Below are 11,637 nucleotides of genomic sequence, written 5' to 3' on the forward strand. Positions count from 1 at the left end.
AATATGTAGTTTATTTTTTTATTTTTTTAAATATAGGCCTATCTTACACAACAAACACTGCATATATTTTAAAAATAAAACTAATAAAAACTCAACTGAAACAAAGCATTAAAAAAAATACAACTAATAAAAACTCACAGAATTTAAAAAACAAAAGTCAAAATGAAATCTAAACTAAACTAAATTATAATGCAAAATCCAAAACTGTTATAAATCCTGGTTTGGGCCAGTCACATCTGTATTTTTTTTATTTACTACAATGAGTTAATACTGCCACCTTAAAAAATAATAATAATAAAATAAAGATGCAACTCGTGAAGTGACAATGCTGATAAAACCATAATACGGTTTAATGTGAGCACTTTCCAGGTAACAGCTGGAACTCCTTAAGCGGCTATGCTAATGTTACATAATGCAAACTTCATTAATGGAGTATTTCCACTTGAAAACTCTTTTTTTTTTTTTTTTCCAAGACGATGGCTGGAACTTCTTAAGTGTCCATGCCGACAAAACTCCACCTTTGCTAACGACCCATCCGAGTATCAAAAGGTCCACATTAGCACCCGTGTGCACACACCCTCTATTGTCCCAGTGGGCTTTATCAAGTGCAGCCCAACTTCTGAGCTCCTCATACCTGACTTGACTGAGCTGCATCCCTCCACGCATCATGCTGAAATCCAGCAACAAGCTCCGAGCGCAGCTCCCTGGCGGCGTTGGCGGCGCACGCCGCAAAGTCCTCCAGAGGAGCACCACCTATCTGGCCCGCATCGCCATCGTCCTCCAGGACGCCCCGGATAAAATGCTCACCTTCACGCAGGTAAGAGACTTCAATAAGATCAGCTTCCACGTGAAAGGAGCTGTTTCTCACCCGGAGGCGATGTCTTGCAGTTGATGGAGAAGATGGGCCGAGAGAACAGGAAGCTGCTCAGAGAGAACAGGAAGTCCATCGAGAACAACGTCAGGGTGTGTTTGTCCACCAACAAGTGTTTTGTGAAGGTAAGGCGGTCCTGCAATAAAGTTAAAATGAAATAAAAACATGGGGAGTAAACAAAACTAGAATGAGGACTAAAGGCAACTTTTGTGCCAGCTGTGACAAATCTCTAATCAGCAAGATGGCCTGAGGAAGCGGAGGAGGGGCAAGAACACCAAAGCAAATTCTAAATGTAGGTTTGATAAATTCAAATAACCAATGTCTTTCGTTTAATATACACGTAAATATCGCAAAAATTAATACATAGGCACCAACTATTTTACGTGCCTACATTATAGTTTAAACTTATATTTTTAGAATTTTTTAAAACATTCTCAAAGATAATGTGTAAAGGCATTTTGAGAAAGTTAAGAGTTTGTGTATTTTGATGCCAAAATGTTCTCTTTTGCTAAAAAATAAATATAATCTCCAAATAATGCTTATTGGCTTCTATTTCTGGTCTGTAGTCTAAACACAGTTTCGAGTAATAATGTGTTCGTGGAATTAAGCACAATTAAAATCTATTTTCATCACTATCAAGGAGCTGCCATTTTGCTCTATACTGCCCCCTGCCGTTTACTGGAATTGCCGCGACATCAAATTGCCTTCGGTCTCGCTTTGCAAAACGTCTCGGCTCACCTGTTTACTGGGTTTGGTCACATGGAAATGTTTGCTTCAAGGCCTTTTCATCTAAACAAGTAGCGCAACATAATGCTAGTGTCATTAGTCTGTTTATGGCGTTTTGCATTGTGTGTTAGCATTAAGCTAGCAGACTTATGTGAGACAGCTTTGCACTGGTTAACTGTAAAATAGAACAAATCTGTGGTTCTCAAACGGAAAAAATAAACGTAGTACTTGACCAAAGTTTTCACCCAAAAAAAAAAAAAAAAATATATATATATATATATATATATATATTATAATGACCTCCTCCTCCCTCCTCCAGATTCCTTTGGTGCCTGACTGCGACTGCCGGGGCCGGGGCGGTCAGCGTAACTTCTGGAAACTGGACCTGAGTCACATCACCACCAAAATGGTGCGTCGTCACTTTCAGGACATCCTGGACTTCTTCCCCGAGCTGAAGGGCCGTCTTAAGTTCGTCAAGGGGAACGCGGCGACGCCGCCGCCGCCGCCGGTCCAGATCAGCTGCGAGGTCAAGTTCAGCGGGCCCTTCTCCATCGAGTCCCTGCTGAAACGAGACAGTCCCGCCTCCGCTAGAACCTTGACCAACAGAACCTCACCACTGCCCAGCGAGCCTGTACAAAGCGAACATCATCATCATCATCTTCCTAATCATCTTTATCGTTACACGCCGCGGGTCGAGAAACATCGCCCCGGTTTGGATGCGGAGGATCGCCTCCCCGTGCGCTACCGCAGTTCCGTGTCATGTCCGGCAGGCGGCGCTGCTCAACAGAAAATGAGCAAGCGTCTGTGCACCGGAAGTCCTTTGCCCACCTTCGCTGTCAATAACTTCAACCAATTATGCATCCCGTACCCTACTTGTGATCCGCACTACATTCGTTTGTGATTTTTTTTTTTAAAGAGAAGGAAAAAAGCACTTTTGTATGTTTGAAACCTCGTGTGTCGCATGTAACGCAATGTTATGTGACACTTTTTGTATCTATTTTTATTTTTTACCACCTCAGCATTCAGCCTCTGACTTCACATTAAATGATTTCTTGTCATTTTAAGACTTTGTCTTATTTGTGCACCCGCAGCAAAATATTTTAATACAATATCTTAACTGTTTCATTGACTTTAGGAAGTATTTAATCCATTGTTATGTATTTTTCCATAAGTTTTTTGTTCATTTACACTCAATTGATAAAACAAATCATTTCCCTTTCACCCGCCCCCCACAAAATTGAATAAATGCGTCAGTCGTGGATCTGATTTCGGGTCTCCTGGGCCTCACAATGCGTTTGTCCAAAGTGATCTTCATCCAACACTTCTTCACTGCAAACAACTCTGAATAGGTTTGACAAAAGGCACAATGCACAAATTTCCACAACAAACCGCTTAAATAAGTTTTAGCAAATGTATAGTGAATATATATATAATGTTCCTAACAGATATTCAATTACAAAACATTTGGGCTGCAACAAAATACCACTGGATGGTGGATATAGGTTTTGCCCTTTATTTTCTTTGTTTGAAATATGAAATGCAACACGTAAACTTGTCATTAACATACTATATCAGCAGTACGCACATTTCTTTTTATGGTGCAAAAGGCAACACTTGTGATTGGATAACATAGAACACACCTAACAACATACAAAACCTGGATAATCAACTGTTTTCAGTATGTATGTATGTATTCTATTTGCTTTGAATGGGTTTCAAGATATAAAAAAAACATAACCAAGAATCAAAAAGTGTTTCTAAACAGCTTTGCAAATTGGAAAAAAATACAGTTGAGTTTGAGGCATTGAGACACAAAATGGACTCACAAAGTTTGTCAACTGTTTACATTTTCAGTATTTTTTTTTCCACGTTAGATATTCTTCCCTTTTGAAAGCATTCGTGAACTTTTACTGAATTTTCTCACACCAGGTGACCAAACAACAGCATTTACATAAAATGCAAATAAAATGTGCATACTCTCTCTTGACGTGTTGCATATTTGATCTTCTTTTGGACAATCAGTCAAGAGTGGTCAAGGCAGGGCGGACGCAGCGGGATGAGACCCAGATGGAATGAAATATGGCGGCGGGGCGCCGTAGCCCCGGTACCCCGGGAAGTCACCTGGACCCGGCTCAAATAGTGGCGTCCAAGATGGCGTCTGGATCACGGGAATACTTTGGAATTCCGCTTGAGGCGCGCGATGCGCTGCTGGATTCATAGCGACTGGCGGCGGATTAGCCCGGTAGGGATTTCCTTGCTTTTGAACCTGAGTCGGCGACCAATCGTGCCACCGTGCATAATCGGAATTGACCCATTCTTGGGTGACGGGCGCCTCCGTTTGCCACCCGTGGTGAGCGTCGGGAACGGCACGCTCCTGCGCGTCTTCACGCCGGTCGATGGGCTCACAGTCAAAGTCTGTCTCGAGGGGTTCCAGGGGTGGACTGTCGTGGCTGAAGGACGTCCTCTCCAGCAGCAGTGAACCTTCAGTGAGCGGAAGGCTTACCTTGAACACCACCCGACTTCTGCCGCCTTCGTTGTGCTTCCTGACGTTGGCGCCTCCTGCCGGGACGAGAGAAACACGAGGAAAAACAAAGCGCAAAAACCACACGCATTGGAAGAGTCGCCCACTGAGAAAAGAAGAGACAAAGACGCACCTTTTTTGGCTTTGGTCCACTTGTGGACCGTCGGGTAGCCCCGCTTCCGAAGTCTGGTGACGCCTGGACAGGAACAACAGGAAGGAAGTGAAAGAAGCACAATGAAAGGCAAAATCTGACGGGCACCATTTAGGCCCAACAAAAATAAAAGTGTATAACGAAGCGTTTACTTGGAGAGAAAAAAACTTGAGTATTTTTTTTTCTGTTTTATTTGGGGGGGAATCTGAAGAAGAAGAAAAAAAACGGGAAAATTATTCTGAAAAACAGGAGAAAAAAATACTCAAGAGAAACAGAAAAAAAAAGTTCCAAAAAACGGGGGGAAAATATATATTTTTAAAAAAACGATACAGTATTATGCATAAATGTTTTAATCTCATAGGTTAGGTTTATACAGTTTATTTCAATTAGAGTGGGAAAAAAAAACTCCCGTTTTTCTGACTAATTTTTTACTTTTTAAATAATTTTTCCTCCCGTATTTCTGAATTTTTTCATGACAGAAAAAATATTCAGAAAAACAGAAAGAAAAAAAAAATTATACAAAAAAAACTAAGCTCCTCGCAAAAAATATTCAGAAAACCAGGAGGGTTTTTTTCTCCAAGTGAATGCAATACGTATTACATAACATCTCTAATTGAAATAGACATATAAGCCTAACATATGAGATCAAAACATTTATGTATAATACTGTACATCTGATATTGTTTATGTAGGCTACTGCAGATTGCTTAGATTCGTTTAAAAAAAAAAATACATGCAAAGAAAAAAATACAAACAAAAAACAATCAGATTATTTTTATTTATTTTTATTTTTATTTTTAATTAATTAATTTATTTATTTTTTAAATGGCCCAGCCCTACAATGCACTTACACCACTTGTAACTTTCAGTAGTGAGTCGTCCACAGAAGAAGTGAGATACTTTGACCACCTAAAAACACACGTTTTAAACATTGGAGTCAATCTAAGCAGCGACACAATCAAGTTGAAAAAGCACAACAAGGCTCGCCTCCATGTCTCCTCGTCCCTCGTCGCGCTCCACCTTCCCGGCCAACACTTGAGCGCGGTTACCGACGTTCGGTCCCGCCGCCTCCAACTGCTCGCACCGTGTTTCCATCTGACACGGAGTTGCGGGCTGAAACGCCAAATTTCACACGCTCTCCCTTCACATGCTCGCTCACGTACTGACCAGGTAGCTGCGCAGGTGCCCCAAGCTGCTGAAGTGGCTGTAGAAGCCCCGCGTGTTGATCCGAACCCGGCAGCAGTGGCACAGGAAGCAGTAAGAGCGACCGTCCTCCTCGCAAACGCACTCGGTTACCCGAAAAAGACCTGGGAGGACCAAAACGCGTCAGCTGGCACGACCTCAGGTTAAGCAACGAGTTATTAAATGACGTTCTATTAAATAAATCAGTGATTACACAACAGGACTAGTGACTTGAACTGACCAATGAGAGGTTTCGGTCCCTTGTAACGATCGCGCAAGGCGTGGCCAAAACTCGAAGGGCGTTCCTTGGCCCAAGAAGAACCATCGCCATCTGCAAACTGTGCCTTCTGGTGGTCAACGGTGACAACCCTGTGCTCCTCATCTTCGTCCACATACTCGTCATCTTTATCTTCCTCACGCTTGTCGTAAAAGTGGCTTTTGGGCTCGCCGGGTCCGTACATGAGGAACTTACTCAAATGTATCGCTTAAAAACATCATTGCAATTTTTTCATGGTGGTAGATACAACAACAGGAAGTGATGCATTCAAGAGCGGCGGAATTACCCTCGCTGTTGCTGGCACCCTTGAGCATCTCGAATGTAGCTTCCTCAACCGCCAACAACTTGTTAAAAAAAAAACAAGAACAAATCATTTGACAGGTTTGTAAATGATGCATCCTCCTATTGGTCATACAAATGTAAACAGGAAGAAAGTCTAGCAAGCAATAACCAAAATGGCATGAAAGTTATATTTGTTGCTAACAGCTAAGCTAACTAACTAAGTTGTTGCTATCAGTCAAGGCTAAAAAGAAGAAGCGCTTGTGAGTGATACGCGAATGGAGTGGTACAAATCGGGGAGAAAAAAAATGCTAGGAAAAGTGCCATTTACTGCTAACAGCTAAGCTAACAGCCTACCAGACATGCTACATGCTAACGGGGATACAAGTGGAAAGAAGCACAAGTAGTTGATGTGCAAGCCAAGTAAACAGAAAATGGTGAAAAAGTGGAATTTGTTGCTAGGAGCTAACCTAATAGGCTAGCAAGAAAACGTATTGCTATCAGTCATGCTAAAGGCCAACAACAAGTTTCAAGCGTGTTGCTACATTTCCCGTTAGCTGCCGATGCTAACGCAAACATTTTTGTAATGAAAAGAGTAGAGACCTTAATGTCCCCAGGTCCTTCCTTGTCCTCCAGCGTCCTAGCGATCTCCATGAGGGGCCAGGCCATCGCAGACATGTCGGTGCCGCTCTCCTTGATGTCGGACAGCAGGTGGGGGTGCCAGGCTTTCTGTCCAGGAAACACCTTAGTCATGCGGCGCGGCCATGCATTACATTAAAAAGAGTCATTTTTAACCCTGGCAGGTAGGTAGTATCCAAGTGTGGACTGTGTCTATGTGAAAGGGGCGTTAAGTGAATTTGAACGCTGCCTCTCTGCGTGAAAGCGCACAGTTGCAGTAATATACCACCACGGTGGGTTCTGTGTGAAACTGTGAGGCACCAATTTGGTAGGCACGGCCTCCTACGCTGTTCCTTTCACTCTCACAATTGCGCCTTTGTACCTTACACAAAAAGACGCCGGCAGGGTGAAAGGGGCCGTACTCACAGTGTAATTGTATCGGTGGAGGCTTCCCATGATGTGGTTGCGCATGTCGCCTTTGCTCAGCCGGCATGCGCACACCTCGCAGAGGTACACGGCCTCGCCACCCCCGTGCGAGCCCGCTTTCACGCATTCCGTGATGCTGCACAGCCCTGCGGGGGAGGCGACAGTCAAGCAATACCATTCTGATGTCATTAAATGATAACGTTAAGGATGTTCGTACCAATTATGGGTTGCAGTCTTTTGCTGTTGTTAAGGTAGAGCTTTAAGGACTCAAACAGCTCACTGGACGGGCCTGCAAAGAAACACGAGGTGCAAGGTCAGCGGTCAAGGGGTTTTCAACACATCGCGATGATTTGGAGTACTGTACCGCTTTGTGTTCCATGCTGCATGTTGTTCAAATGTGGACAAAAGGCCCTGACAGCTGCGAGGAGGAGGCTGATAAGAGATAACGCAGATATTTATTATGACACGTGAGCGACTATGTGGCCTCTGTTGTAGGTTACATTGACATCAGGATTGGGGCTTGACTGATATTGCTGCTTTTAAAAAGATCATTATTGAAAATGCCCTTTTTTTTTTTTGCTTGGTTGTAAAGTTAAATAGTAAAGGAGAGTGTACTGTATAAAGTAATTCATTGCTTTATTGTAATTTAGGAACCAAAAATCGCAGCTGCTACAAAGTTCATATTATGACATATTCAAAACAAAAACAGAATTTTATACATTTAACCCTCTAGGGGTTTGAGGTCTGCCAACGGGTACCAAAACAGGAGGAAGCAGCATAACTTGCAAATACAAAATTACAATACAAATACTTCATTGTGGCTGCAGGTGATTCGATCACTCACAAGATGGCGACGAAATTCCATCAGAAAAACGATCGACTCTCAACCCCCCCTCCACAAAAACGGCGTGAATTTAAGCATTTTATCGTAAAAGTTTAATCGTCGCACAAGTGGTGCTAATATTCTCAATTGTTTGGGTTGTCATTTTAAGAGAAATGTAAAGGGGACAAAGTTTACAAATATGATTGTTGAGCTCGTGTGTAACGAGCGGAACCGTTGCTGTTTTTTTTTTGTTTTTTTTAAAGGGGGGGACAACTCAAATTCAAGTCATCATTAGTTCGTTAGTTAGACTATTAATGAAATATTAAAAGTAACTTTGACTGTATCGGCTTGGTTAAAATTCGCGTCAGGAATGTCCTATAGTTGAAACATCAAACTACGTTGCATTTAGCCGCTCTTTTCTGCGTTTATCAAACTGAAACGGCACAAAAGTGAGCACTTAAGTTGCAACTTACCGCCGAAAAGTTGACCCTTTAGTTTGTGTCCAGCTACCACCACTTAAAAAGGCTGAAAAAAGTTAAAAACCTTGGCCTTTTCTGCGTAAATCGAAACCCGCGTGGACAGTTGGGGCAACTACTGAGTGGCAGCGACTTCATGACACAACTTCCGCCCACTCTCCTAGCGGCGCATGCGCGGAGATGACACTACAGCCACCCTTGGAGGTGATAAAGCCCCGTCAGAAATATGTGTCGCGCCAGTTAAAGCACATGAAGGGTGTTTTATTTGATACTCTAAAAATATATATACGGACTATTTTCTCAGCCCTACGATTTTCTCTCCACGGGAAAGAAAAATAAAACATGGAGCCATCCCTGTTCAAACATACGTAAAAACGTATGTATTTTATTAAACACATAAACATTGATGTTTAAACACTCACGTGGCGTGATATTCATTTTTATGCGATATTTTAGCATTGTCAAATCATATTATTTATCAAATAATAATCAAAAATAAATAATTTTATTATGATTTGACTGATTGTTTTATTATACATTTAAGGATTGCTGTGAAAGTGTGAATTCCACTAATGAGCAAGAAATGTAAATAAGCACAAGGTGACGCCTGCTTTTGAATGACCCCACCCCCTTTTTAGAGGCATCACCCCATGTAACCTAGGAACTAACATTTGAACCTGACACTTATTAATATAATAATGAATCCACCCACCATTATCTGCACATAAACTATAATTATTATTATTACGTCCTTGTATGGCTACATCTTCCTTAAGTCTGCTACATATGTACTGTGGAAGTTGATTATGTATATGCTTAATGTATACACACAATTGGGGGAGCTGATCATTGCTAAATGAATAAAATAGAATAGTTTACTGCCTTTTGTAAAGATTAAACACCAGGTTAAAAACAAGTACATTGTAATTCTTGCGCTTGACCTCCAGTCAAGTAATTATGGCAAGTTAGCAAAGTGTATTAAAGGAAAAGTGCATATATGAAGAACTACAACCTTTAACAATTAAATTGAATACATGATACACAAAGGTACTTATGCCCACTGTACACCTCTAAATTTGCATAATTAACATTAATTCAGTTAAGGGAGTTGCATAGCTTGGAAAAGCACAAGAAACAGATCACATAAACTCCCCTCAGTGCATCCTTTCAGCGGACTCACAGCATTCTTAGACTATCTTGAAAAAGTATTACAATGCCTCCTTCACTCCCCTCACAGGAAACAAACCCCCCCCCTTCTTTAAGCCCCCCAGTCCTGAGTTCAATACACATGACAGAAGGAAGCAGATAAAGACTTTTTACACTTTTACAGCATATCATCCAATGCACATTTAGTTCAAACCCAGATACTGGCCCACTGATGTGGAACCAGACAAGGTCCCGATGAGCAGAAATTCTGACAGCACTTAAACAGACACATCCTCAGATCAAACACAGCTTTACAGAGGAAACCTTTTTTTAACACCTTCTGTTCCCAGATAAGAAGGAAGGAAGAATCTTCAAACGTTTCGTCATCCAGCTTTACTGAGTGAGTTAAAGCAGTTATGTCTAAATCTAAACAGCTATAACTAAAATCAAAACAGTTATAATAAAATTGAAACAGTAAAATGTCAACACCCCGTAATATTAGTCTATAACAATATTTTTTTCCAAATATTACATTACAAATACATTACTATAACAGTGATGCACATACTCAAGTCAGATTTTTTTTTAGGTACACAATCTAAGCATAAGTTATATTTAAATGTTTAGAAAAGTGACCAAACTCAACAAATACCATTTGTATCAATATCCCTGAGATAATATTGTAAATATAGAGCTTCCGTAGGAGTACAAAACTGTGCGCAAAAAAATAATCAGAACAGTATACAAATGTATTCTCCAATGGATCGATCTAATGCATAAGAAAACAAGGCACGTGTCAATAACATGTCACATTTCGTAAACAAATTCAAGACTATTTCCACCCGGTTGTCATTAATGTACCCCACATGACCTATTCCCAAGTCTTTGCATATTTGACAGTTCGTGCACGGCTTCCAAAAGGCGTCCTTGTGGTGCACTCATTTTGAACTGGATGACGACTTGGCGGACTCCCAAAGCCCACCGTCGTGCAATCTTGGGACAGGATCTCCATGATGGTGTCTCGGATGCGTTCCTCTTTTTCTTCCAGGCCCTGCATTTGAAGATTCCAGCGTCTCTCGTACCTCTCCATCTCAAAACACCCTTTTCAGCTCATTTTCTTTAATTAGGAGAGGCACACATCTTGTACCGCTTGAAATCATTTCTTTGCACTCTTTCTCCATTGCATTTATCTCCGCTTTGCCGACGTTAGTGTCAGTAAGCTGGGGGCTTTAGGACCCAGATGCGGGAAGGCAGGGCAAGGAGGCAGAGGTGCAGTCCAAAAGACGTTTTAATATCTAATCAAAAAAACCTAACTTCAAAATACAAAATAAACTGAACTAACAAAACATGAAGCTAAACATGACAAAACTAAGGCGAGACTAACAACATGACATGGATCCTGATCAGGCGAAGAGGTCAGCGTGACGTGGCGAAAGACTTACGACAGTTGCAACAGCAAAAATGAACCGACAGACAGGGGGGAGACAACGGAATAAATACACCAACACTAATGACATGACAAGACACACCTGGCTGAGGGCACTGATTGGATGACACATGAGGGTAATGGGGAAAGGTGGACACAATCAGGGTTGACAGACACACGAGGAAGGGCAAGTGACCAGAAACGAGAGGGGTCAGACTTTTCACAATAAAACAGTAAATGACAAGACAAGGGGAAAACACAAGGAAAACATGACGGAGTAAACAAGACTGAAAATAAACATGACAGTTAGCTGCCATGACGGAGTTTTCTAGCTGCACACCGATGGTATCCATTTTCTCAGTTAGCTTTTCAATAGCGTTGAGAAGGGCCCTGTTTGACCCGACCTCGTTCGACTTTTGATTTTGGTGTCCCCGACTCCCTCGGCTGAGGCAGAACCCGAGACCTCCCCGCCAATCATTGATCTCAATCTTGTTTTCTGGGATTGGTCATTACCTACCTCCTCAGCACAGGTGATGTCCTCTTCAGTCAACAGCAAGTGGAAAAAAATAGTATTTAAAGAGGTATTCATTGTACATGAAAAATAATAACGTTACCAAATTCATTCTGGACAAACTATTGACTTTTTGTTGCTGAAAATGGCTGAGTCAAGTATCCCTGTGAAATGTACGGATAAAAGTAAAAAGTCATCTAAAAA

The 11,637-nt window shown here is 41.6% G+C and overlaps 2 protein-coding genes across 3 annotated transcripts; one reads left to right on the forward strand and one right to left on the reverse strand.

Annotated features, from left to right (window-relative positions):
* The first annotated feature begins 532 nt into the window (after nt 1-532).
* Nucleotides 533-2,661, forward strand: LOC144037431 (forkhead box protein H1-like). The gene is made up of 3 exons (XM_077548925.1): nt 533-817; nt 889-996; nt 1,917-2,661. The coding sequence occupies exons 1-3, from the start codon at nt 668-670 to the stop codon at nt 2,496-2,498; spliced, it is 840 nt and encodes a 279-aa protein (XP_077405051.1). The 5' UTR covers nt 533-667; the 3' UTR covers nt 2,499-2,661.
* A 435-nt stretch (nt 2,662-3,096) lies between these two features.
* Nucleotides 3,097-8,521, reverse strand: LOC144037774 (uncharacterized). 2 transcript variants are annotated; one of them, XM_077549533.1, is made up of 12 exons: nt 8,348-8,521; nt 7,416-7,483; nt 7,269-7,340; nt 7,052-7,197; nt 6,611-6,736; nt 6,015-6,072; nt 5,693-5,935; nt 5,437-5,576; nt 5,257-5,364; nt 5,121-5,178; nt 4,252-4,314; nt 3,097-4,156 (listed from the first exon to the last, which is right to left on the reverse strand). In XM_077549533.1, exons 2-12 carry the CDS (start codon nt 7,435-7,437, stop codon nt 3,630-3,632), a joined length of 1,563 nt encoding a protein of 520 aa, XP_077405659.1. In that variant the 5' UTR covers nt 7,438-7,483; nt 8,348-8,521; the 3' UTR covers nt 3,097-3,629. The 2 variants fall into 2 exon arrangements, with proteins under 2 accessions (XP_077405659.1, XP_077405660.1); XM_077549534.1 differs by having other exon boundaries at nt 8,336-8,521.
* Nucleotides 8,522-11,637: the final 3,116 nt, after the last annotated feature.

This window comes from Vanacampus margaritifer, chromosome 17 (genome assembly GCF_051991255.1).
Source record: "Vanacampus margaritifer isolate UIUO_Vmar chromosome 17, RoL_Vmar_1.0, whole genome shotgun sequence".
NCBI lineage: Eukaryota > Metazoa > Chordata > Actinopteri > Syngnathiformes > Syngnathidae > Vanacampus > Vanacampus margaritifer.